General features: G+C 55.3%; 1 protein-coding gene across 3 annotated transcripts; it reads left to right on the top strand.

Annotated features, from left to right (window-relative positions):
* Positions 1-2,236: 2,236 nt before the first annotated feature.
* On the top strand, positions 2,237-25,653 carry LOC117978562 (probable E3 ubiquitin-protein ligase DTX2). 3 transcript variants are annotated; one of them, XM_063605802.1, is made up of 9 exons: positions 2,237-3,425; positions 5,121-5,294; positions 9,315-9,415; positions 14,528-14,668; positions 18,395-18,474; positions 20,249-20,398; positions 21,368-21,529; positions 22,300-22,389; positions 23,838-25,653. In XM_063605802.1, the coding sequence occupies exons 3-9, from the start codon at positions 9,379-9,381 to the stop codon at positions 23,868-23,870; spliced, it is 693 nt and encodes a 230-aa protein (XP_063461872.1). In that variant the 5' UTR covers positions 2,237-3,425; positions 5,121-5,294; positions 9,315-9,378; the 3' UTR covers positions 23,871-25,653. The 3 variants fall into 3 exon arrangements, with proteins under 3 accessions (XP_063461872.1, XP_063461873.1, XP_063461871.1); XM_063605803.1 differs by having other exon boundaries at positions 23,698-25,653; XM_063605801.1 differs by having other exon boundaries at positions 22,300-25,653.
* The last annotated feature ends 247 nt before the right edge of the window (positions 25,654-25,900 follow it).

Here is a 25,900-nt window from a genome sequence, read left to right as displayed (position 1 = left end):
AGGCAGGAAGATCACTTGAACCCAGGAGGTCAAGGCTGCAGTGAGCTATGATCACACCACTGTACTCCAGCCTGGGAGACACTGTCTCAAAAAATAAATAAATAAAATCTTTAACAATTCTTCAGCTTATCCCCCTACCTTCTGGGGGCTTCTTGGGTCTCTTCCCAGAAACTTTCTTCGTCTGTAAGCCCGTTTATTGTATGCAATTGTTTAAAAAACACAAATGGGTGCATATTCTCATATTCTCTACCCTCTATTTTGAACGTTCCTTTTTTTTCTTTTTTTCAGACCGAGTCTCAGTCTGTCACCCAGGCTAGTGCAATGGTGCAATTTTGGCTCACTACACCCTCTGCCTCCCAGATTCAAGCGATTCTCCTGCCTCAGCCTCCCGAGTAGGTGGATTACAGGTGTGCACCACTGCACCCAGCTAATTTTTGTATTTTTAGTAGAGACGGGGTTTCACCATGTTGGCCAGACTGGTCTTGAACTCCTGATCTCAGGTGATCCACCTGCCTCCGCCTCCCAAAGTGCTGGGATTATAGGCATGAGCCGCCTTGCCTGGCTCAAAGTTCCTTTTTGGTTTAACAATAGATCTAGGCCACTGTGAGTCTTCCTCATTCCTTCTAGGGCTACCTAGTGTTCCGGGGTTATTTAACCAGCCCCCTCCTACCAGGCAGTTCTTTTGTCTCTGGCCCTTTGCTACGTATATTAGTTTAAAGTTCACTTTGCAAGTGGCCAAGCCTGTTTCCCTCATTTTCAGGTTCCCAGGGGGCAGACATCCTGCTGCAATTTCAGAAGTCAGCACACTCTTCTCTCTCCTGTCTAAAATACAAAAGTCCATGCCCCCCACTCTCCCTCTTGATACTGTCCTATTTTACTTCTTTTCACAACCAGAAGTCTTTATTTTTCACAAATAAAAATAGTCCGTCTTTTCAGATTTTAAAAATGGAACTCTGGCTGGATGCGGTGGCCCTCACCGGTAATCTCAGCACTTTGGAAGGCTGCAGTGGGCAGATTACCTGAGGTCAGGAGTTTGAGATCAGCCTGGCTGACATGGTGAAACTCTGTCTCTACTAAAAATACAAAAATTAGCCTGGATGCGGTGGCTCACGTCTGTAATCCCAGTACTTTGGGAGACCGAGGCGGGCAGATCACGAGGTCAGGAGTTCAAGACCAGCCTGGCCAACTTGGTTAAACCCTGTCTCTACTAAAATACAAAAATTAGCCGGGCATGGTGGCATGCGCCTGTAATCCCAGTTACTCGGGAGGCTGAGGAAGAAGAATTGCTTGAACCTGGGAGGCGGAGTTTGCAGTGAGCTGAGATTGTGCCATTGCACTCCAGCCTGGGCGACAGAGCAAGACTCCGTCTCAAAAATATATATATATACAAAAATTAGCTGAGTGTGGTGGTGCATGCCTGTAACCCCAGCTACTCGGGAGGTGAGGCAGGAGAATCACTTGAACCTGGGAGGCGGAGGTTGCAGTGAGCTGAGATTGTGCCATTTCACTCCAGCCTGGACAACAAGAGCAAAACTCACCTGAAAAAAAAAAAAAAGGAAAATAAAAATCCCTGATAAAGGATCAATGACCTTAGGATAATGTCATTCCAGGTAAGTATCTTTAACGGGGTACTTGGTCCTCCAAACATTTTCCCCACTATATCGTAATTGTGTGTTTAAGTGCCGGGCTTTCCAACTAGATACAAAGCTTTCCCAGGAAAGAAATCCTTTTCTTTTCTTCTTTCTTTCTTTTCTTTTCTTTTCTTTTTTTTTTTTGAGACAGATTCCCACTATGTCGTCCAGGCTGGAGTGCAGTGGCACGATCTTGGCTCAGTGCAACCTCCACCTCCAGGGTTCAAGTGATTCTCTTGCCTCAGTCTTCCAAGTAGCTGGGATTACAGGCACGCGCCACCACACCCAGTTAATTATTATTATTATTATTATTTTTTTTTTTTTGAGACGGAGTCTCGCTCTGTCACCCAGGCTGGAGTGCAGTGGCACAATCTCGGCTCACTGCAAGCTCCGCCTCCCGGGTTCACGCCATTCTCCTGCCTCAGCCTCCCGAGTAGCTGGGACTACAGGAGCCCGCCACTACGCCCGGCTAATTTTTTTTTTTTTTTTTTTGTATTTTTAGTAGAGACGGGGTTTCACCGTGGTCTTGATCTCCTGCCCTCGTGATCCGCCCGCCTCGGCCTCCCAGAGTGCTGGGATTACAGGTGTGAGCCACTACGCCCGGCCTCCACACCCAGTTAATTTTTGTATTTTTAGTAGAGACGGGGTTTCACCATGTTGGCCAGGATGGTCTCAATCTCTTGACCTTGTGATCTGGCTGCCTCGGCCTCCCAAAGTGCTGGGATTACAGGCGTGAGCCACCGCTCCCGGCGAGAAACCTTTTCTTTTTCTTTTTTTTTCTTCTTCTTCTTCTTTTTTTTTTTTCTTTTGAGAAGGATTCCTGTTCTGTCGCCCAGGCTGGAGTGCAATGGCGCGATCTTGGCTCACTACAGCCTCTGCCTCCCGGGTTCAAGCGATTCTCTTGCCTCAGCCTCCCGAGTAGCTGGGATTACAGGCACGAGCCACCACGCCCGGCTAGTTTTTTTTTTGGTATTTTTAGTAGAGACGGGGTTTCGCCATGATGGCCAGGCTGGTCTGGAACTCCCGACCTCAGGTGATACGCCCACCTCTGCCTCTCAAAGTGCAGGGATTACAGGCATGAGCCACTGCGCCCAGCCAAGAAACCATTTCTGATTCACCTTTTCACTCCCGCACTCCCACTACACAGTAGCTAAATAAATAAATAAATATTAAAAAATAGGAAAGAAAGAAAGAAAAAAAGAAAAGAAAAAGACAAAAATTTAAATTTAAAAAGGTTGTGCTCGATGGCTCACACTTGCAACCCCAGTGCTTTGGGAGGCTGAATGAAGCAAGAGGATCGCTTGAGGCCAGGAGTTTGAGATCGGCCTGAGCAACGTTGCAGCATTGCAAAACCCCCATCTGTACAAAAAAGAAAAATAAAATTAATTTTAAAAACAAAAAAAGAGAAACAGTAGCACATGTATGTACTGGCACCATGTATCTACTAGTAAAAACTAGTTAAAATTAAGTCAGTAATTAATGAAGGAATAAGTCAATGAGTGAGCAGGCGAAGGAAGAAAACATAGACCGGAGCAGGTGCGCCTTAGGTTGAGCCCTTCCCCGCTGAGCCCCGCCTTCTGCCCGCCCCTGGGCCCTACCGGGACTACATTTCCCAGAAGGCCGCACGCCCCGGGCATGCGCAGCGGCTCGCTCGGAAGCTGCGACGCAGTTTCACTCCGGCTGCCTTCTCCTGAGAGACGGAGCAACAGCCAGAGCCCTGCCCAGGCCGAGCCGGAGCTGCAGTCCGAGCGCGGTGGTGCCCTCAGCCCCGTCCTCTTGTCCTCCTCAGCCTCGGTGAGAGGGCGGGCAGGCCACCTGCGCGTCGCTAGGGCTGCGGTCCCAGGGGCGCGGGGTGGCGCGGGGAGCCGGAGCCTAGCTGGGACCGGAAGGGGGCGGGCGTGGGTGTGAGGGGGGCCGACGGCCGGGGCGGCGGGGACACCCGGGGGTCCCGGGAGATCGAGGGTGTCGGGGGGATCGGTCTCCGGGATCAAGGTCCTGAGGGCGGGAGTTGGGGGACTTGGGAGGCGCCGGCAGCTTTGGACGGGACAGGGTGCCGGGTGCGAAAGGGGGCGTTCGGATGAAGGCTGAGGGGCTCGCAGGCGGAGGGGCGCGGTTCCGGGTCGCTCGGAAGGAGCGCACCCCTTCCCAAAGTACCCGGAGGAGGCGGTGACGAGATTGCCACCGGCTCCCTGACGAGGGGTTGGTCCTGCTGGGGTCTACCCCCAGGTGAAGGGACTCACTGGGCCGGGGGTTGTACTTTGGAGGAGTTTGCTTCCTAACTCTGCTTTCCTGTGGGGGGTCTTCCCAGGAGTTCCTGGGGCCCTGGGTCACTTTTTGGGGTGCGTAAGGGGTGCCGACAAAGATTTAGAACTCGGTTCCCTTTTCTGGAGCTGCGCTTTCATCGCGACTGTCTCAGCCAGCTGCCCTCCTCGTCCAAGCTGGCTCCACTTCTCTAAGCGCCAACAGCGATGGAAATAAATAGCATGTGTACAGACGCCTGGACCCTTGAGAAACTCAGAATATTTCTGCATGCCTTCCTAGCTCCTCTAGCGCTCTAGAAGGTAGACTTTCTGGTAGCCACCATCCGGGCTTAAGCCATCCGGATAGCAAACCCTCTGATTCGGTTGCTCTGTGACCTTAAATATTTACCCTCTCTGGTGTGTTGATTTCCTGGATGCTTAGCTGCCAGACTGGCTTATGAAGTCCTTTTAGAGTTTTCTGTAAAAGGGCTCAGGCCAGGCACGGTGGCTCATGCCTGTAATCCCAGCCCTTTGGGAGGCCGAGGTGGAAGGATCATTTGAGTCCAGGAATTTGAGACAAGCCTGGGAAACGAAGAGGATTCCTGAGATCACTGTCTCTATAAAAAATCAGATGGGCGTGTTGGTGGGTGCCTGTAGTCCCAGCTACTTGGGAGGCTGAGGCAGGAGGATCGCTTGAGCCCAGGAGTTGGAGGCTGCAGTGAGCTGTGATCACACCACTGCACTGCAGCATGGGCGACAGAGGGAGACCCCGTCTCAAAAAACAAAAAACAAACAAACTAAAAAAACGAACTTTTTTTTTTTTTTTTTTAAGAAAAGGGCTCAGAGCCAGGCGTGGTGACTCGAGCCTATAATCCCAGCTACTCGGGAAGCTGAGGCAGGAGAGTAGCTTGAACCTGGGAGGCGGAGGCTGCAGTGAGCCGAGATCACGCCACTGCACTCCAGCTTGGGTGACAGAGCAAGACTCCGTCTCCAAAAACTAATAATAATAAAAAAATTTAAAAAGAGCTCAGGGTTTTTTTGTTTGTTTGCTTTTTGTTGTTTTTTCAACCATCTCCTTGATTGTTAAGTGGGTGGAGGAAGACTGTTGTACCTCCTGCTCCACCCAGGCTATTGGAAAATAAATCTGGTGATTTTCAGTCCCCAGGCAAAGCACACGGATCCAACATCTGTACCTTTGTTTTTACTAACTGCTGTTTCTTAATTTAAAACCTGATCATCTTCTTCCTAGTTGGCAAAGGTGCCTTGGAATTTGTGTCGCTGAGTCAGCAAGCCTTTCAGATTTGCCCGGTTTTTGTTGTTTGTGGTTTGTATCAAGATGGGAACTCAAACAAGTCATTCCTCCTAAGGAGCTGGTGTCTTCATCCAGAAGGGACAGTTTGTGCCAGCTCTCCAGAGAGAAAAGGTGAGAGCCATGGGGACTTGACCTTGCTGCCTTCTCTATCTGGTGCAGAGAAGGTGGGGATTGGGGAGGGTGGAATTTTGAGGTCTGCAGGATAAACGTGTGCCCTGGGAGTTGACTGTTGATTGCCACCTGTCTCAAATAAATTGCAGTGGCGTCTTGCCACTGCTTCTCCTGTTTAACTAACTAGTCTTAGAAGATGCTTTCCACTTTAAGACATGCTTTATGGGATAGAAGACACAAGTCACGATTTCTGCATTTGAACTGGCAGTTTTCATTTCTTTTGTTGCATAAACCCTTACTGGGTGCCAGACAAGATCTCTGTCTTTTGGGAGTGCATTGTTTGGTGGAAAAGACAAAGCAGAGTCAGTGACAAGGTGTTGTCAGTGTGATATATACTGAGCTGGGAGAAATCACAAGGCTCTCCTACCCACATCCAGAAAGGGGACGGTTAGAGGGAAGGTCAGGAAGGCTCCTGGAAGGTGGTAGTTGAGGGGCGTTGTGAAGGAGGAGTAGGACTTAGAAAGTGGGGCACAGTTGCGTGGGATAGGAGTCAGCGTTTGCAAAGTCATGAAGCTACCGGGACACAGCTGGGCTACTGTAAGTAGCTTAGTATGTAATAGAGGAGGCTGGAAAAGCAGGCAGAGGGCTCTGAGCGAGGAGGGTTATGTGGGCCATGCCAAGACTCGGGAGTGGAAGGATTTTAGGAGATTTCCATGAGGGTCATTTTATTAATTATTTTTTTGAGTTGGGGTCTGCTTCTGCTGCCCAGGCTGGAGTGCAGTGGAGTGATCATAGTTCACCACAGCCTCAAATTCCTGGGCTCTGGGGTAGCTGAGGTGCCTACCACCATACCCGACTGATAATTTTATCTAGAGACAGTGCCACTCTACGTTGTCCAGGCTGGTCTCTAACTCCTGGCCTCAAGGGATCCTCCCATCTCAGCCTCCCAAAGTGCTAGGATTACAGGCCTGAGCCACCGTGCCTGGCCTCGTGAGGGACATTTTAAAGGAGCACACTGGAACATGTGGAATGGGTTTAGACTGGATTATTCGCTTTGTGGTGGTCTTCTTACATCATGCCAGCTTCTTCGTGGGGAGAGGCAGGTGAGTGGTTTTGCCCTCAGTTGCTTATAGTCTGGTTGAAGAGATAAAGTGAACATAGAGAACTGAAAAGGAACTTGCTAAGAGGGTGTTTTCTTTCATTCTTTTTGTTGTTGTTTTGTTTTGTTTACTTTTTGAGACAGGGTCTTACCCTGTCACCCAGGCTGGAGAGCGGTGGTGCAATCTCAGCTCACTGCTCAACTTCGCCTCCCAGGCTCAAGAGGTTCTTGTGCCTCAGCTTCCCGAGTAGCTGGGCTTACAGGTGCACACCATCACGCCTGGCTAATTTAGAGGGTGTTTGCTTTCTGCTGGGCACGTCCAGGCATCGTGGGAAGTGCTGTTTAAATTGGGCCATAAAAGGGTGGGTAAGGTGAGGACAGGGGACCAAGTGGGTGGGATTCAGGGTGGAGCAGAGTCATGGGGGTGGGGACAGACACGCTGATGCACATGGGAGTAGTGGATCCTCACTTACACTCTGGAAGGGGATTGTGGAGAGGGAGGTATAGATGAGGGGATGGAAGGGAAGGGCACCGGCAAATATTGTTGATAGCAAGGGAAGGGCCGTATTGTGATCGGCTTTGACTGTCAGCCTAAGGAATTTGAATTTCATTCTAGAGATCCAGGGGAGGTGTGTAAAAGACAGGATCAGAACGTTAGTTCAGGAAGCTTAATCTTTTCTGCCCCCCCATCTGAGATGTACAAGAGGGTTAGAAAGCAGAGTTGGAGAAGCTGTTTGGGAGGGAGCACTTATTTGTTTTTTTGTTTTGTTTTGTTTTTTTGAGATGGAGTCTCGCTCTGTTACCCAGGCTGGAGTGCAGTGGCGCCATCCTGGCTCACTGCAACCTCCGCCTCCCGGGTTCAAGTGATTCTCCTGCCTCAGCTTCCCAAGTAGCTAGGACTACAAGCACCTGCCACCATGCCTGGCTAATTTTTGTATTTTTAGTAGAGACGGGGTTTCCCTCTGTTGGCCAGGCTGGTGTCGAACTCCTGACCTCAGGTGATGCACCCACCGAGGCCTCCCAAAGTGCTGGGATTACAGGCGTGAGCCACTGCGCCCGGCAGGGAGGGGGTACTTATTAAAGTGAGAGGCATAAGGGTCCTGGCCAGGTGTTAGCAGGGGGCTTCAGAGGTGAGGAGAGAGCAGGGCAGGCAGCTGCTAGGCCTGGGGGAGCGGGCTGCGGAGGACTGAGAATCTGAGGTTTTTCTCTTGGCCGCCTGGGGGAAATCCAGGGGGAAAAGGAGAATGAGGAAGGAAGATGCGTTTGGCCTCAGACGTGTTGAAGGTATTAAGAGGCCAACAGGAAATGAGGCCATGGGCTAGAGAGAAGAGCCCTGATTCATTCCCCAAATGCCTCCCGAAATTCTGTGCGCCGAGGCTTGTGTTTGGCACTTGGAGTACAAAGATGACTTCAGCAGTCTCTTTGGTGTTTGCCTATAGCTCACTGCAGCCTTGAACTCCCAGGCTCAAGTGATCCTCCTGCCTCAGCCTCTCAAGTAGCTGGGACCACAGGTGCATGCCACCACACCTGGCTAGTTTTTTATTTTTTAGAGTTGGGGTCTTGATTGTTGCCCAGGCTAGATAATGCATTTTTGACATTAAATTCCCCCAAAATGGTGTTGCATCCCTCCCAGAGCATCCTATCATGGGGTTTATGATACTGACCTGTCTTTTACTGGTGATGAAGGTCATGATCATTTGCTAAAGTGGTGTCTGCCAGGTTTTTTCTCCTCTAAACAGGTGCTATGAGAACCTGCTTTTTTTTTTTTTTGAGACTGAGTTTCTCTCTGTTGCCCAGGCTGGAGTGCAGTGGTGCGATCTCGGCTCACTGCAACCTCTGCTGCCCGAGGTTCAAGTGATTCTCCTGCCTCAGCCTCCCAAGTAGCTGGGATTACAGGCGCCTGCCACCACGCCTGGCTAATTTTTGTAGTTTTAGTAGAGACGGGATTTTGCCATCTTGGCCAGGCTGGTCTTGAACTCCTGACCTCACGATCCACCCACCTTGGCCTCCCAAAGTGCTGAGATTATAGGCGTGAGCCACTGCACCCAGCCATTTTTTTTTTTTTTTTTTTTGAGACGGAGTCTTGCTCTGTTGTCCAGGCTGGAGTGCAGTGGTACGGTCTCAGCAACCTCCACCTCCTGGGTTCAAGTGATTCTCCTGCCTCAGCCTGCTGAATAGCTGGGACTACAGCTGTGTGCCAGCATGCCCAGCTAATTTTTTGTATTTTTAGTAGAGATGGGGTTTCACCGTGTTAGGATGGTATCAATCTCCTGACCTTGTGATCCACCTGCCTCGGCCTCCCAAAGTGCTGGGATTTCAGGCGTGAGCCACCACGCCTGGCCTGAAAGCCTGCATTTTGATGACACTAGTGAGTGTAAAATATCTTTTTTTTTCTTTTTATTTTCTTTATTCACAACAGGTATGAAATGATTGTTTTCAGAGTCTTTTTTTTTTTTTTTTTTTTTTTTTTGAGACAGGGTCTCACTCTGTCGCCCAGGCTGGACTGCAGTGATGTGGTCGTGGCTCACTGCAGCCTCAACCTCCTGGGTTCAAGCCATCCTCCTGCTTCAGCCTCCCAAGTACAGGTGCGCACCACCACACTTGGCAGACTTTTAAAATTTTTTTTGGAGATGGAGTCTCACTATGTTGCCCAGGCTGGTCTCAAACTCCTGGCCTCAAGTGATCCTCCCACCTCATCCTCCCAAAGTGCTGGGATTACCGGTGTGAGCCACCACACCCCTCCTGAGTCTCCCTGAATTGCCCAGGAAAACAAAACCAAAGGCCTCCACACAGGCACCCAAGGAGCGTAAAAGCGCGAAGGCGCCTCAGTGACTCCCACTTGGCCATGACACAGTGTTTCTCGAGCTCTCGTTTCCAATAAGTCAGCGGTGTGCAGTAAGCTCTGCTCTTTTCTCCCCCAGTGCCTCCCTCCCCAGCGGTCCCTCGAGCAGCCCGGGGAACGTCCCTGCCACTGTGCCCGTGCAGATGCCAAAGCCCAGCAGAGTCCAGCAGGCGCTCGCAGGTAGGTGCCTGCCCTCGGGCTGCAGAGCAGTCTGTGCCCTGCAGGACTTGGTGGGGAGGAAATTGTGATGTGGGGCCTTGTCACCCTCTGGATCCTCAGGGAGAGCCAAAGGGGCTCCCTGGGGGAGCAGTGCCTCTTTCTGGTGATGGTGTCACCCCAGAGTGAGCCCAGGTGCCCCTCCTTTTGCTCTCTGGGGACGTGGGGCCTGATGACGGTGGGCGCTCGGGTGCAGACCTTTTCACATCCTTTAACACTTTTGCATTGAATTGCATTATATTTAAATAGTCACTTTCCTGTCCTGAAATACTTTAAACATTTCCTTAAAGAGGCCCTCTGGGGAATTAATAGATCTATTTCGGCTGTAGTTACTCTTACATCTTGAATAAGAGGCACCTTTTGGGTCCAACCAGATCTTTTGCTGTACTAACCATACATCTTACATCTTGGAACTGTTTTGGGTTTGGTTTGGTTTTTTGTGAGACAAGAGTCTCGCTCTGTCACCCAGGCTGGAGTGCAGTGGCGCTAACCCAGCTCACTGAAGTCTTGAACTCCTGGGCTCAAGCAATTCTTTCACCTTAAGGATCCTTAAAAATACCTACTGCTGGCCCCCACACCCATTCTGTTTTAGCAGCCTGGCTAGCAGGGTTTTCAGAAGCTCCACAGGTGGCAGGATTTTTTTTCTTTTTTCTTTTTTTGAGATGGAGTCTCTCTCGCCCAGGCTGGAGTGCAGTGGTGGGATCTCGGCTCACTGCAACCTCTGCCTCCCAGGTTCAAGCAATTCTCCTGCCTCAGCCTCCCGAGTAGCTGGGATTACAGGTGCATGCCACCATGCCCGGGCAATTTTTGTATTTTTAGTAGAGATGGGGTTTCGCCATGTTGACCAGTCTGGTCTTGAACTCCTGACCTCAAGTGATCCATCCACCTCGGCCTCCCAAAGTGCTGGGTTTACAGGCATGAGCCACTGTGCCTGGCCATTTTTTTTTTTCTTGTTATAAGAGACAGGATCTTGCTCTGTTCCCCAGGCTGGTGTGCAGTGGTGTAGTCATAGCTCACTGCAGCCTCCAACCCCTGGGCTGAAGCAATCCTTCTGCCTCAGCCTCCTGAGTAGCTGGGATTACAGACACATGCCACCATACCAGGGAAGTTTTTTATTTTTTGTAGAGACAGGGTCTCACTATGTTGCCCAGGCTGGTCTTGAACTCCCAGGCTCAAGCCGTCTTCATGCCTTGGCCTTCCAAAGCGCTGGGATTCCAGTCATGAGCTGCCACGCCCAGCTGAGGTTATTTTCTAACTTCTGGAAATTGCGAGGTATGTAAGGAGGTGGATGGCACCATCGTTGTTCACAGGGTGATGTGGCGGAATTCAATAATGAGTTGGTGTTTTAGGGGAGTCGCTGTGGTAGTGGCTGAGAGGGGACAGGCCTGGAGGCAGGGCGGCTGGTGCAGAGCCTGACCTCAGACCTGGGGGCACCAGCCAAGGCCTGACCAGCTTCGAGGCAGTGGAGTGGAGGGGGAGGTTTGGCTTGAAACATTCAGAGGCATGAGCCGTCAGGCCGGGGGTTGTGAGGGGGGATTGGGGGTAGACTGAGGCCTGCTGGAGTGCAGCCAGTCACAACTGAGGAGCAGCCTGGGGCTTGGCGTGTGTGAATTCATTTCGTCCTTAAATCACTGAGGTGGAGGCTTTTGTTCCCATTTTCATTAGAGGAAACTGAGGCTCGGAGAATTTAAAAATTCTCTGCCAGCCCTTGGCAGAGCTGAGACACAGCCCCGGGCCTTCTTGCCTATGACGGTTCAGTGCTGCTGAGTCTAGGGTGAGGTTGGGAGGGGGTGATGGCTGTGGAGTGGCCGTTGGAACTGTTCCGGGGCAGTGGGATTTGGCTGTGGGCCTCAGAAGAGCAGTCTTGGGTGGAATGGGGTGCCCCTGACCCCTCGTGGGAGCATGTGTGCCACAGAGACCGTGGGCGGGACTGAAGAGAAAATGAAGGAGCAGCCAGAGAGGTGGGGGCAGGAGGGAGAGGAGCTGGAGTGGGGCAGGGGAGACAGAATGAGCAAGACACACTGGCCAGAAAGTCCCTGCCCACTGAAGTCACCGTGCAGCGCCGTAGGGAAATCACAGTGTACCGTGTGTGCATGTGCGGCCGTGGTGGCATTGGAGACAGGTTGTGGGTAAACAGACGGGGCCCCCACACGGTTCCTCATGGCCCAGCTCCTTCCAGCTCTGGGGCTCTCGCAAGCCTTCGTGGCCAGGCCTGACAGTGAGTGACCTCTGAGGCCATGACACAGATCCGAGTGCCCTGGGTGTGGAGTTAGCACCTGCCCCCTTCCTCTGCTCTTGAGGCTGAAGGTCCTGTTCAGGCTGTGTCCCAAATTGTCCATCCTGTTGTCTGTCCCCGTTGCTCTCAGAGCAATCCTGGAGCTAAAGCAGGTATTTTAACATCCATTTTACTTGTGGGGAAATAGATTCGGGAAGCTGGTTCAGGCCTAAGGAAATAGGAGAGCCTGGAGGCTGTGTAGACTCCTGCCTCCCCCAGTTCAAGGCCCAGTGTTGGTACCTACTGGGGGAGCATTGTCTAGGGGAGCAGGGAATGAGAGGAGCCTGGCCAGCACCCCGGAGCCAGAGCTGGAGAGCAGTGTCCTGTCACCCTGGTGTGCTTGTGGGTTGAGGAATTATACCATGCCCGGCTGCGGAGACGAGCGTTTGCGCACAGGGTTTTTGCAGGGAGGTTTATAACCAGGAGGTCATACTTTGGAAGGACTGATCGCTGGAGGCACTGCTTCCAGGTGACAGTGCCTCCAGGTGACAGCTCCCCTGGCTGTGGCATAGCCCAGTCCCTCTATCGGGTGGGGGCAGGGACTGTGAGGCTGGGGCCAGGGTCTCCACCCCTCACCTGGTCACAGCAGCGGTCCATCCACAGCTCACACTGCTGCCTGGGGCAGGGATGGGTGTCAGCAGCCTGCCCAGGACTGCTCAGCTGGTGAGGGCTGGCACTGGGCTCGAACCCAGGCTGGGGAGGTCAGAGCGCACAGAGGAGAGGCTTGGATCTCAGCCCTGGCCCTGGGTGTCAGAAGGAGGGGTGTCTGCAAATTGGAAGTGAGAATCAGTGAGTGGGGGCTTCACTCTTCAGGGCTCTGACAGCGGGAATCCTCCCAGATGGGTGGAGAAAAAGGCTGTGGCCCTCCGAGTTCTTCAGGTGATTTGGGGGCTGTCAGGAGTTTGGGGGGCTGTCCCTAGCCCTCCTCCTCTCCAGGCTTCTGGGTTGAAACTTGTGTGTTTGTGACTTGAATTCAGGGGAGTGGGTCCTGCATTGAAAAGGACATGTGTGTCACTCATGCGGCCTCCTGGGGGCTGGTGGTGGCCCAAGGATGTCTTCATTCCTCAGCAAACACAGAGGGCTGCAGGCTTCCCAGGGATCAGGCACTGCCCCAGCGGGGTGCTGGAGATGCAGCTACGGGTGGGACCTCGTGGAACTCGTGCTGAGGGAAGACAGTCCATAGAAACAGAGGGGAGTGCAAAGCAGGAGTCCAGCAGGGCGGGGCGGGAGGCTTGGAGGGACAGGCCCCGTCAGGCAGTGTTCAGGGAAGGCCTGCCCGCCGAGGCAGTGTTGCCGGAGAACCCTGGGTAGGGAGACGTGTCCTGGCCTTTGGTCCTCCCAGACGACGTGGGCAGCGCAGAGGCACCAGGTTCTCTTGAGGAAAACTGCACCTGTCCCTGTCCTCTCCCATCTCTCTGCCACCCGTGCCCGCTTGTCCTTCTCTCCACCCGACATTCAGTTCCCACAGGAACCGCATTTGAGCCCAGGAACAAGCTTGGGATGTTGGGGGCATTGAGCTCCTGGGCTCAAACCTCTGTCCTCTGATGCACGCTTTGGTGTCTCCTGCTGAGCGGCCACTGCAACTCACCCTGCCCACCTCGGCTCTGCTGCCCAGGCTGGTGGCTGGTCTCCGCTTCTGTCCCCACAGCCAGGCACATGTGCCGGGTTGAGAAGCTTTGTTCTTCTAGTGGGGGCGCAGTGGCTGGCCTGGCCGCCCTTCACCCCTGAGTCACGCCATCTGTTCCTGGATGGGGAGTGGGGTCCAGGAGGACTGGGATCTCTACCAACTCCCCCGGCAGCCGGCTGTGCCCAGCTCCTGAGCCAGGTTCTGCAGACCCTGGAAGCCACCTTAAGGGATGGCTAAGAAGCTCTGGGCTTCCCCTTTCTCCGGAGAGGAGGTGCTTTTGACCTAACTGACCGATGACAGGGAGGACCGGGGAGCTGGCACTATGGAAAGTGGGGTAGGCCGAGGGTGTGGCAGGAACGGGTTCGTCCAGCAGGACATGCTGTGTCCCAGGAAGCACTGGGTCATCAGGGAGCACGAAGGAAGCAGTGTCAGAGGAGAGTCCCCCAGGGCAAGTGTGGGGTTCCCTGCAGGCATCCGGCAGTGGTGAGCTCTGGAAAGAGTGGCCGGTCTGTCCCAGCATAGCTGCTGGCCACAGGCCCACCCTTGCCCGAGGGCGCTAGAGCCACAGCCTGGGGCTTTGCTGCAGCCCAGCCCTCACAGTATGGGGATGCTGCAGTGTGGGAGCAGGCCCAGGGGCCACGTTCCTGTGCGCCTACCCCAGCGCTGTCGCTGAAGGCCGTGGCACCCAGATCAGCCAGGAGGGGCATGGAGCACACACAGCGCCCAGTGGAGGCTGGAGGCCTAGTAACTCCAAGCCAGGAGGGCCCAGGGCCTCCTGGGGAAGCTGAGCCCTTGGAGCCAGCCCCACCCAGGAGACCCCATGCCCTGGGCGGCTTCCTGGAGTGGCGTCCTCCGCCCTCTGCTCTCCTGACGTCACGGGTCCTGCCCCGGTGCCCACCTGCACACTGAGGGCACGGGCTTGTCTGTTGCTCCTATAGAAACCTGTGGGCTCTGGGGCCAGGGCTACCATGAGCCAGGCTGCCCCACCCTCTGATTCCTGGTCTGGGTAGTCCTGGAAGCCCCCAGAGGCCACATTCCCCAGGGAGACCTGTGCGTCCCCGTGGCCATTGATGGTGTCACATCCTTGGCCTGAGCAGGGTTTGTTGGCGTCACATGCCGAATGAGTCTTCTAATGTCTCTCCCTCTCTGCGTGTCTGCTCTCACACCCGTGCAGGCATGACGAGTGTTCTGATGTCAGCCATTGGACTCCCCGTGTGTCTTAGCCGCGCACCCCAGCCCACCAGCCCTCCCGCCTCCCGTCTGGCTTCCAAAAGTCACGGCACAGTTAAGAGATTGAGGAAAATGTCCGTGAAAGGTAATTCTTGTTCCCAAAAACTCTCTGGCCTTTGCTAAGCCTCCTTCCAGCCTCGCTGCCTCTGACTGTTCTGCACAGACCCTCTTCCTTCTCTCTGCTCCCTGAATCCCGGGGGAAGGGGCTCAGTGGCCCTTCTCCCTGCCCCCGCTGGGCAGCAGAGGCGGCCCCTGGAAGCTGACTTTCCACCGCAGCCCCAGAGTTCAGCTCCTCTCCTCCAGTCACAGCTGGCATGAGGGGGCTTGTTCTTGAGGACTTTGTGACTTTTGTAAGCAACAAGTTGTGGGTGAGAGGTGGCGCCCGGCTCAGGATGCGGGGACAACCGTCCCTTCCGCCGGGGCCAGCACGTGTCTCGGGAAAGGCCCCCAGACAGCGGCCCAGGTCTGCTGCCCAGGTCTGCTGCCCTGACCCCCAGCCCTGTGTGACCGCCACGTGGGCTGCTTGAGAGGGGTCCCTCGGTGACCCCTGCCCTGCTCGTTGCACGGCCACAGAAGAAGCGGCTTTAGGACCACAGCAGGTCCAGGGAGTTACAGCAAGACCTGCTCGGAGCAGCCTGTGATGGTCAAGTTCTGAACCTTTCCCAAGTGGGTGCTGGCCCTGCTTCCACCCCTGGGCTGTGGAAGTGTGGACTGTGGCCAGTCCAGATGCTCTGGAGTGGGCGTGGTGGCGGGCAGGGAGGGTGGCCGTGGCCCTGCTGGCCCTCAGTGTCTGTGTCATCTCAGCAGGTCCTCTCGGAGCCTCCGCTTAGCAGAGGGGCTTGGCGAGGTCTAGGAAATACTCGCAGCGCCTGGCATGCGGCAAGGGTGGCTTCCGATCGTGTCCGACCTCCAGCCCACAGGCGAGGAGGTGGGCTCAGGGAGGGGTGGGCCTCGAGCTCCTGCCCCCAGCCCAGGGCTCTGCACGCCCTGCCCTTCCCCTGCCCTGGGGGAGGAGCCAGACTCGTTGGCAGCCCGGGCTGGCAACCTTCTGTGGCACTCGGGTTTACCTGGGAAGGACATGCTCTTGGTGGGTCACCTGGCTGGCCCCTTCTGAGACACGTGGCTAATGGAAAGCTCCCTTCTGTTCTGAAAAGCTGCAAGGGCCGGGGTGGGTGGGCGGGGGTGGGATGCTGTGCCCGGCCTCACCAGGGCTGGGCAGAGGCGAGGCCCAGGCTCACCCGGAGATGGCTCTGGAGTTGGCAGGCTTTTCCAAAGGAAAAGGCCCCCCTCAGCCTGAGTAGGGCATTCCAGCCACACGGAGGGTGACCCTGAGCTGGGGGCCATCGTTCTGGTCTGGCGTTCTCACCACCGTGACAGGATTTGGGTTCGGGCAGTCTGTATGGGTGTGTGGAGATGTGGGGGTGTGTGAGGTGTGTGGAGGTGTGGGGTGTGTGAGGTGTGTGGAGGTGTGGGGTGTGTGGGGTGTGTGGAGGTATGGGGTGTATGGAGGTGGGTGTGTGGGGTGTATGGAGGTGTGAGTTGTGTGGAGGGGTGAGGTGTGTAGGGTGTGTAGAAGTGTGTGGGGTGTGTGAGGTGGGGCTGTGTGAGGTGGGGTGTGAGGTGTGTGGAGGTGTGGGGTGTGTGGAGCTGTGTGGTGTGTGGAGGTGGGTGTGTGGAGGTGGGTGTGTACAGGTGTGGGGTATGTGGAGATGTTGGGGTGGGCAGGTGTGTGGAAGTGTGCAGGTGTGTGGGTATGTGCAAGTGTGGGGTGTGTGGTATGTGGTGTGTGCAGGTGTGGGTATGTGGAGGTGTGGGGTGTGTGTAGGTGTGTGATATGAGGAGTGGTGTGGAGGTGTGGGGTATGTGGAGATGTTGGTGTGTGGAGGTGTGTGGTGTATGCAGGTGTGGGGGTGTGGAGGTGTGGGGTGTGTGGAGTGTGGGGTGTGTGGAGTTGTGAGGGGTGTGGGTGGAGTTGGTGTGTGGTGTGGGATGTGTGGAGGTGGGTATGTGAGGTGTGTGGGATATGGAGGTGTGGGGTATGTGGGGGTGTGTGGAGGTGGGGGTGTGGGTGGAGTTGGGTGTGTGGGGGGTGTGGGTGTGGATTGGGGTGTGTGGTGTGTGTAGGTGTGTGTGTAGGTGTGGTGTCTAGGTGTGGGGGGTGTGGGTGGAGTTGGGTGTGTGTGTGGGGGGGTGTGTGTGTGGATTGGGGTGTGTGGTGTGTGTGTAGGTGTGGTGTCTGTAGGTGTGGGGGGTGTGGGTGGAGTTGGGTGTGTGTGGGGGGTGTGGGTGTGGATTGGGGTGTGTGGTGTGTGTGTAGGTGTGGTGTCTAGGTGTGGGGGGTGTGGGTGGAGTTGGGTGTGTGTGTGGGGGGTGTGGGTGTGGATTGGGGTGTGGTGTGTGTGTGTAGGTGTGGTGTCTAGGTGTGGGGGGTGTGGGTGGAGTTAGGTGGAGGTGTGGGGGGTGTGGGTGTGGATTGGGGTGTGTGGTGTGTGTGTAGGTGTGGTGTCTGTAGGTGTGGGGGGTGTGGGTGGAGGTGTGGGGTGTGTGGATGGGGGTTGGGGGCTGTGGTCTTGCCAGCAGTTTCCCTCCAGGTCACAGCAGCCATGCCATCACAGCAATTCCAGCTTGGTTACATATTCATCTTTCCCGTTTGAGATCAGGGAACCGAGGCTCAGAGGTGGCATGATTCGTTCACAGCAAGAGAACTAGAATTAAACAAACCGTGCCGACTCCAGCCTCCGCCCCACCATGCCACCTCCCTGCCAAACTGTCCCCTCCCTGGCCCTTTTTGGTGTAAAGGGAGTTCAGCAGGTGCAGTTGTGAGCCCTCAGGCTTAGAATTCTCTGCAGCCCCTGAAGGCCATGAGCTTGGATTCAAACCAGAGCCCCTTCTGGTCCTGGAGTCTGGGACGACCGCAGCCCCACCATGACCTTGGGGTGGAGCCCCTGTCAGGAGCGCCTCCACGGGTGGCACTGGGCTCCCCGTCCCTCTTTCACCCCTGCACGGGCTTGGCTGCTGGCTTCTGTGGTTCTGCTGCTCCCACTACCTAGAGAATGCCCCGGGCCGCGCCGATCCTCACCAGCTCGGGGAGCCTCTTGTCCATAGGAGAGGCTTTACTGGATGTGGGGTTCGGTGTTTATGGAGATGCAGCCCTTCTCCCTCCAGCTTCGTGCACGTGTGCACAGACAGCGAGTGAGGCCGTCAGGGTGGGCTCCTGCCATGTCTTGGCCCCTCCCCAGAGTCGCTGGACTTAGGAGCTAGTCTGCACGTGACAGACCTTCCCAGTCAGTGGCAGGCGTTTCCCGGGACAGTGTCTGTGTGGCGGTCGGCATGTGTGCAGCTGCCTGTACATGCTGGACCCCAGACTCCCTTGTCCCTGCGGTGTTCATGTCAGGGTAATGCAAGTTGAATCAAATCGTGCTGCCACAACGCCCCCTGGAGTAGTTTGTGCCCGAAGCGGCTGACTCTTCCGCGCAGCCTCAGAAGCGCCGGGGTGGGTTTCCTCACTCAATGTGCGCGGGGATGCGGCTCCCAGGAGACTGTGCTGCTGTTTCTGCTCTTCTGTATTCTCCATGGCTCCTGGGGCTGAGCCGGGTCCCCGGACGGTGGGACTGGGGAAGGCTTTGCCCGACGGAGCTCGGGGCTCTGTGCCTGGCGCTGAGCTCTCCCGTCGCGCACACTGGCCTCCCTGTCTGGGCCCCTCTCGCATTTCCTCCTGGCAGCTTAGACCTCTCCCTTGCCTTCCTTGCCCTCTGGTCTCCTCTCCAGCCTGTGCTCCTCAGGACGCTGCTTATGTACTTCTCTCTTCTAGGAGCGACCCCGAAGCCAGAGCCAGAGCCAGAGCAGGTCATAAAAAACTACACGGAAGAGCTGAAAGTGCCCCCAGATGAGGTTTGTGTCTTGGGACCTTGGCTGCCTTTGGTTCTGTTTGGAAACAACTCCACATGGAAAGGACATCCGCCCCATCTTGCTTGAAGAGTGCTTCCCAGGTGCCTCTGGGTGCCAGGGCCTTGCTCCAGCCCCTTTGGTTTCATCTCCCAGCCTCCCGAGACCCACATCGTTATGGTCTGAGCTTTGCACTTAAGGAGCTGTGGTCCTGAGCAAAGCCCCTCCTCTCCCGGCCCTGGCCTCTCCATAGCCTGATGGCCATCCTGGGAGCAGGAATTCCAGAGACAAGGGATGGGCCAGCCTGCCCCACTCTCCACCTTGCGGATGCTGGTGTAGAAGTGAGGTGGCCTCGTCCAGGTGGCTGTCCTGCCCCCCGGCTATTGGGAGAGCTGGTCAAGGTTCTTATAATTTTTTTATTCTTAAAGATGGGTGCACACTGTCGCCCAGGCTTAGTGCAGTGGCGTGATCACAGCTCACTGCAGCCCTGTCCTCCTGACCTCCTGTAATGAACAGGACCAATCAGACTCCTGTTGCGCTTCCATAGAACCTGAACCTCTGCTGAGCCACGTTTTGGGGGCTGCAGCACCACTTTCCCCTGATTTTAGCTGGGAGCCCTGGAGATACTGTTGGGGGAGGGGGTGGGTGAACGACCGGGAATACCAGTACCCAGAGATCTTCAGATACTTGGGGGTGGGTGGAAGGCCAGGAGCCCCAGTACCCAGGGACTCTTCACTTGTCTCTTTCTCCAGTCTGTTGAGTCCATGAGAAAAATCTGGTAAGTAAAGGTTTGGAAAGGAGCCTGAACGTCCTCCTCATGTGTCCCACCCCTTCCACAAGCCCTTGCCACATTCCCGCCTGCCCAGCGCTCAGCTCTGTCTCGGCCCTGGTGTCCATCTGGTGTGACTGGGCCGTTTCACCCCAGGCTCCTCCTCTCCAAGCTGCCATCTGCACAGCCAGCATGCAGCTTGGATCATGGGAGCACTCCCTGCCTGGAACCCCCAGCAGGACCCCCAACTCACACACAGCCCCAAGCCCCTGAGTGTGGCAGCCAGACCCCCGAGGGCGCGCCTCTCCCTGATCCTGTCTCATCTCCTGCTCCCAGCCCACCCCCTGCCAGCTTTAGTGCCCATGCGCTGGCTCCTCGTTCAGAACATCCTCCTCCCTCTTCCGGGTGCCCGCTCTGTGCTTGTCCATCTGGCAATTCCTGTCTCCCTTGTAAGACCCCACTCCGAGGGCCTCCCCCAGGATCTTGCCCTGTCCGTCCTCCCCATTTGGTGGCTTCTGCTGTCATGTCGGGCCTGTGCTGCTGGTAAGCCCTTCAAGGGCACAGGTCCCGGTGACTCACCTGTGTCTCCAGCCTGTGGAATGGACTTTTTTTTTTTTTCTGAGACGGAGTCTAGCTCTGTCGCCCAGGCTGGAGTGCAGTGGCACAATCTCAGCTCTGCAACCTCTGCCCCCTGAGTTCAAGTGATTCTCTTGCCTCAGCCTCCCGAGTAGCTGGGATTATAGGCGCCTGCCAACACGCCCAGCTAATTTTTGTATTCTTAGTAGAGATGGGGTTTTCCCGTGTTGGCCAGGCTGGCCTCAAATTCCTGACCTCAAGTGATCGGCCTCCCAGAGTGCTGGGATTACAGGCCTGAGCCACTGCGCCTGGCCTCGGAATTGACTTTGACTGCACTTCCAGCATTTCAGCACATGAAAGCCTCTTTTTCCAAGACTGGCCCACGTCAGCCCAGCCCACTGTTGGCAAGCATGACCCGTGTTTGGTCTCCTCCAGGACTGCATCGAGAAGCTGTCCGCAGCGTCTGGATACAGCGATGTGACTGACAGCAAGGCAATCGGGCCCCTGGCTGTGGGCCGCCTCACCAAGTGCAGCCACGCCTTCCACCTGCTGTGCCTCCTGGCCATGTACTGCAATGGCAATAAGGTGCCCCCACTGGCCCGGGGCGGAGGCGGGTGGCCCGCCCCCACAGTCCTGAGCTGTCCCCTGCAGGGGCGGGAGGGTTCCGGGGGTGGCTGTAGGAATGGGCCTCTGCAAAAGATGGTGCTGGGCGTGGGGCCAGCTTGAAGACCTTTCTAAAGGCCTGGCCGGCTCTCCTAGGCCTGCCCTACTCTTCTAGGTCTGCCCCACACTTTAGAAAGGAGGACCAGGGCAGCTGGTTCCCTCCACCCCTCCAGCCAGGCCTGAGAAGATTCTGGGCTTCTCTGAGCCTCAGGGCACCGCCTCCCCCTCAGCCACTTGTAAGCACCGCAGACACTGTCTCCCTTCTTCCTTACAGCATCCCTGTGCAGTCAGCACAGTGCTCATGAGGGAGAGGCTCAGAGCAGGGGCTGTGCCCACGGTCACCCCACTGGGAGGTGGGAGCCAGGCCTTGAGGCAGGGCTGATCCTGGGCCCCACGGTAGCCTACACATGAAGAGCCGCGCCCAGACCGACCCCCAGCTGCTCTCCCTGCATCGGCCTTCAGGCGGGATGGGCAGAGTTTAGAGGCTTAGAGAACCGAGTCATGTGGCGCATCGGAGTCTGGCTCGGCCTTCCCTAGTGTCTGCCGTCCTGGGCAGCCAGGGCCCAGCTCCGCAGATCAGACACTGCAAGGCTGTCTATCCGACTGCAAATGCGATTCACCCGTGGAGATTTCTGCTCAGGATCCGAGTTTTCCCACTCGCCACCTGTCTCCTGATAGCATGTCCCTTAACGAAAATGGCATGAGTTGCTGGTGCAAAACAAAGCTTTCCAGGGAAGCTGTTGGAAGCCAGTTTCCGGGCAGGAGGCTGCCAGCAACTCCCTGGGATGGTGGCCAGCCCATTCCCGGGGCTCTTTACCATCTGACGGTGGAGGTGACGGTCTTGGGTGTTCTCAGACTGCCAGCTCAGTGGGTTGCGTCTGCCTCTCTCAGGATGGAAGTCTGCAGTGTCCCTCCTGCAAAACCATCTATGGAGAGAAGACGGGGACCCAGCCCCAGGGAAAGATGGAGGTATTACGGTTCCAGATGTCGCTCCCCGGCCACGAGGACTGCGGGACCATCCTCATAGTTTACAGCATTCCCCATGGCATCCAGGTGAGGGGCCTTCTTGAGTCCCCTACTCCTGGCCACTCCTCTTCCCACCCCACCCACGTCCCAGCAGTCTGCCCCTGGATCAAGGCTGAGGATGCCCATGTGGCCAAGCTCAGGCCCCCAGGTCCCCTAAGGCCAGGGCCATGGAGGGCCGGGAATGGGGAGGCAGTGCTGGGGCTTAGGGCAAGCTCTTAGGGCTGTGGCAGCAAAAGGCTGGCCCTCCACTCTTTCCTGAACCAAGGAAGCCTTCCTAGAGGAGGAGCCATCTTAGCTGGACTTGTTCTGGGCAGAAGGGCAGGCAGTTCAGTGGGAGGAACCCTGCGGAGGGGCTGGAGAAGCGGGGCCACAGCAGGGTGTGCGTCGAGGAACCTTGGGTTGGGAGTGGCAGGGCCAGGCATGTGGGTGTCAGGAGCCCAGGCACAAGGCCCCAGAGTCCCAGAGGAGACTCAGACGGGCCCTAGCCCTTTCGGTCTCCTGTCTTGAGCCAAGGTGGATCGTAGGGCCTGGGGCAGGGTGGGAAGATAACAGGGGGCAGCAGGCAGCGGGCACTGGCTGCCAGCCAAGGTCCACCTGTGGTGGATGGAGGCATCTTTTTGTCTTGTTGAACCATGAGCCTTTCCCCTGGTTTCCCTCCACTTCTCCACAGCTCAGAGGGAAATTCAGGAACATTTGGGGTTGGCATCTCGGAGCGGGGGAGGAGCTGGAGCTGTGCAGGGGCCTGTCCCTGTGCAGGCTCTCGGAGCACCCTATCCTGGTGTCTGTTCCTACCGCAGAACCCTGAGCACCCCAATCCCGGAAAGCCGTTCACTGCCAGAGGGTTTCCCCGCCAGTGCTACCTTCCAGACAACGCCCAGGGCCGCAAGGTGAGTGTCACCATGCGCCCCGGGGGTGGACGGGGCCCTGACCAGGCGGCAGGAGGCCAGGTGCCACACTGGACTCTGCTTCTGCAGCGGAGGACAGAGGCTGAGGCCGGGCCGAGTGTCTGCTGCTCTTTTCTGGGGACCTGCTGTAGGTACAGGGAGGGCAGCCTGGACCTCACATAGCCTTGAGGGAGGAGGAGAGGCCATCACCTTCCAGCACCCTGCCGGGTGGGGTCAGGAGCTCCTGAGAGTCAGAGTGTGACAGGCAGGGACGGGGGTTGTGTTAGACCAGGTGACCACGGAAGGCTGGAGCAGTGGTGTCTGCACTGAGACATGAATAGGGACTTTGTGGCTGCAGCCAGACCCAAGGGGCTGGGGGCCCTGCTGGAGTGATTGGACCCTGGGCGCCCGCCCCCCTCCGATTGGGAGAGGCAGCCCCAGGGACCCCCACGCCCGTCTCCGTGGCTCACCTTTTGTCCCCCGTGGCCACAGAGCTGGTGCCCTACACACCACAGATAACAGCTTGGGACCTGGAAGGGAAGGTCACAGCCACCACCTTCTCCCTGGAGCAGCCGCGCTGTGTCTTCGATGGCTGCAGAGAAGGTTGGGGACGAGCCTTCTAGGAAGGCAGGATAGCTGGCGAGGAGGGTGGGAGCCCGTGGTGTGGGTATGAAGACAGGGCTGCCCCCCAGGCCAGTACCCCTGGTGCCTTGGGTGCTTCTCCTTGAAAGGATTCTGAGGATGAGGATAGGAGAAAATATTTTCAAATTGCATACCTGATAAGGATCTAGTATCCAGAATATGTAAAGAACCCATAGAACTCAGCAATAGGCCGGGTGGAGTGGCTTATGCCTGTAATCCCAGCACTTTGTGAGGCCGAGGTGGGTGGATCACCTGAGGTCAGGAGTTCGAGACCAGCCTGGCCAACGTGGTGAAACCCCCTCTTCTAAAAATACGAAAATTAGCTGGGCGTGGTGGTGTGCACCTACAATTCCAGCTAACTTGGGAGGCTGAGGCAGGAGAATTGCTTGAACCCGGAAGGCAGAGGTTGCAGTGAGCCAAGATCACACCACTGTACTCCAGCCTGGCGACAGAGCAAGACTCCGTCTCAAAAAATATATATTAAAACAAAACCATGAGATGCCACACTACACCCATTACGATGGCTATACTAAAACAAAAAGCAGTGTTGGAGAGGATGTCGAGAAATGAGACCCTCATCCACTGCTACTGGGAATGTAAAATGCAGCCACTTTGGCGAACAGAACCTCAAAAAGCAGCATTAGCATATGACCACAGTTCCACTCCTAGGTACATTCTCAAGAGAATTGAAAATGTGCCCACAGAAGCCTGCGCACAGATGCTCATGGCAGCATTATTTACAGTAGCCCCACAGTGGAAAAAACCAAATTCTGCATCCACCGATGAATGAAAGTGTGATACGTTCACAGGATGGAATATTACTCAACTGTGAAAAGGAATGAAGCAATCACAGTCGAGGAGGAACCTTGAAAAAGTAACAAAAGCCAGACACAAAAGGTCACATGTTGTGTGACTGCATCCTATGAAATGTCCATTACGGGCAAAACCATGGAAACAAGAAGTAGCTTAGTCGTTACTGGGGACAGGGGAGAATGGAGAGTTACCATTTAATGGGTGTAGTGTTTCGTTTTGGGGAAGTAAGAAGGTTCTGGAATTGGTGATGGTTGCACAACCTTGTTGATATACTAAAAGCTGTTGGGTGCTGTGGCTCATGCCTGTAATCTGGGCACTTTGGGAGGCTGAGGCAGGAGGATCCCTTGAGCCAGGAGTTCAAGACCAGGCTGGGCAACACAGTGAGACCCTGTCTCTACAAGAAATATATTTTTATTATTTTTTTTGAGACAGAGTCTCACTCTGTCATCCACGCTGTAGTGCGGTGGTGCGATCTCAGCTCACTGCAACCTCCACCTCCCGGGTTCAAGTCATTCTCCTGCCTCAGCCTCCCGAGTACTTGGGATTACAAGCACGTTCCACCACACCCGGCTAATTTTTGTAATTTTAGTCGAGACGGGGTTTCACCATGTTCGCCAGGCTGGTCTCGAACTCATGACCTCAAGTGACCTGCCCACCTCGGCCTCCCAAAGTGCTGGGATTACCGCCGTAAGTCACTACACCCAGCCTCAAAAACTATATTTTTAAAAATTAGCAGCTGGGCGCAGTGGCTCATGCCTGTAATCCCAGCACTTTGGGAGGCCGAGGCAGGTAGATCGCGAGGTCAGGCGTTCGAGACCAGCCTGGCCAAGATGGTGAAACCTCATCTGTACTAAAAATACAAAAATTAGCTGGGCATGGTGGTGGGTGCCTGTAGTCCCAGCTACTAGGGAGGCTGAGGCAGAAGAATTGCTTGAACCCAGGAGGTGGAGATTGCAGTGAGCAGAGATCACGCCATTGCACTCCAGCCTGGGTGACAGGGTGAGACTCCATGTCTCAAAAAAAAAAAAAAAAAATAGCCAGGCACGGTGGCTCACGCCTGTAACCCCAATACTTTAGGAGGCCAAGGCAGGAGATTTGCTTGATCCTCCCAGGAGTTAGAGATCAGCCTGGGCAACATAGCAAGATCCTGTTTCTATAAAAAATACATTTTTAAAAATTGGCCAGCTGGGCGCAGTGGCTCACACCTGCAATCCCAGCGCTTTGGGAGTCTGAGGTGGGTGGATCACCTGAGGTCAGGAGTTCAAGACCAGCCTCACCAACATGGAGAAACCCTGTCTCTACTAAAAATACAAAATTAGACAGGTGTGGTGGCACATGCCTGTAATCCCAGCTACTCAGGAGGCTGAGGCAGGAGAATCACTTGAACCCAGGAGGTGGAGGTTGCAGTGAGCCAAGATCGAGCCATTGTACTCCAGCCTGGGCAACAAGAGTGAAAACTCCGTTTCAAAAAAAAACAACAAAAAAAAATTGGCGGGGGTGCCAGGCACGGTGGCACACGCCTGTAATCCCAGCACTTTGGGAGGCCAAGGCGGGTGGATCACTTGAGATCAGGAATTTGAGACCAGCCAAGCCAACGTCGTGAAACCCCGTCCCTACTAAAAATACAAAAATTAGCTGGGCATGGGGCATGTGCCTGTAATCCCAGCTACTTGGGAGGCTGAGGCAGGAGAATCGCTTGAACCCAGGAGGCGGAGGTTGCAGGGAGCCCAGATCACGCCACTGCACTCCAGCCTGGACGACAAAGGAGACTCCATCTTAAAAAAAAATTAATTAAATAAATTTTAAAAATTAGCCGGAGCATGGTGTTGTGTGCCTGTGGTTCCAGCTACTGGGAAGGCTGAGGTGGGAGGATTAACTGAACCTGGGAGTTTGAGGCTCCAGTTAGCTGTGAACTGACCTCCCTGGGTGACATATATATATTTAAGCCACTGAGCTGTGAAGGTTGTGAAGGTATGTGAGTTATGTCTTGAAAAATACACACATAGTGAGCGCCAAATCCCGGGAGTAGTGTTTAAGTGGCGGGCTTGTCAGCTGTCAA

The sequence above is a fragment of the Pan paniscus genome, chromosome 6, assembly GCF_029289425.2.
Source record: "Pan paniscus chromosome 6, NHGRI_mPanPan1-v2.0_pri, whole genome shotgun sequence".
Classification (NCBI taxonomy): domain Eukaryota; kingdom Metazoa; phylum Chordata; class Mammalia; order Primates; family Hominidae; genus Pan; species Pan paniscus.
This window is presented reverse-complemented; position numbering and strand designations above follow the sequence as displayed.

Excerpts from the sequence above, each read along its gene's own strand:
- LOC117978562 (XM_063605801.1), top strand. The coding sequence starts at position 9,379 with ATGCCAAAGCCCAGCAGAGTCCAGCAGGCGCTCGCAG. Across the intron at positions 9,416-14,527 it reads AGTCCAGCAGGCGCTCGCAG|GCATGACGAGTGTTCTGATG; the intron begins GTAGGTGCCTGC and ends ACACCCGTGCAG. Across the intron at positions 21,530-22,299 it reads GCATTCCCCATGGCATCCAG|AACCCTGAGCACCCCAATCC; the intron begins GTGAGGGGCCTT and ends TTCCTACCGCAG.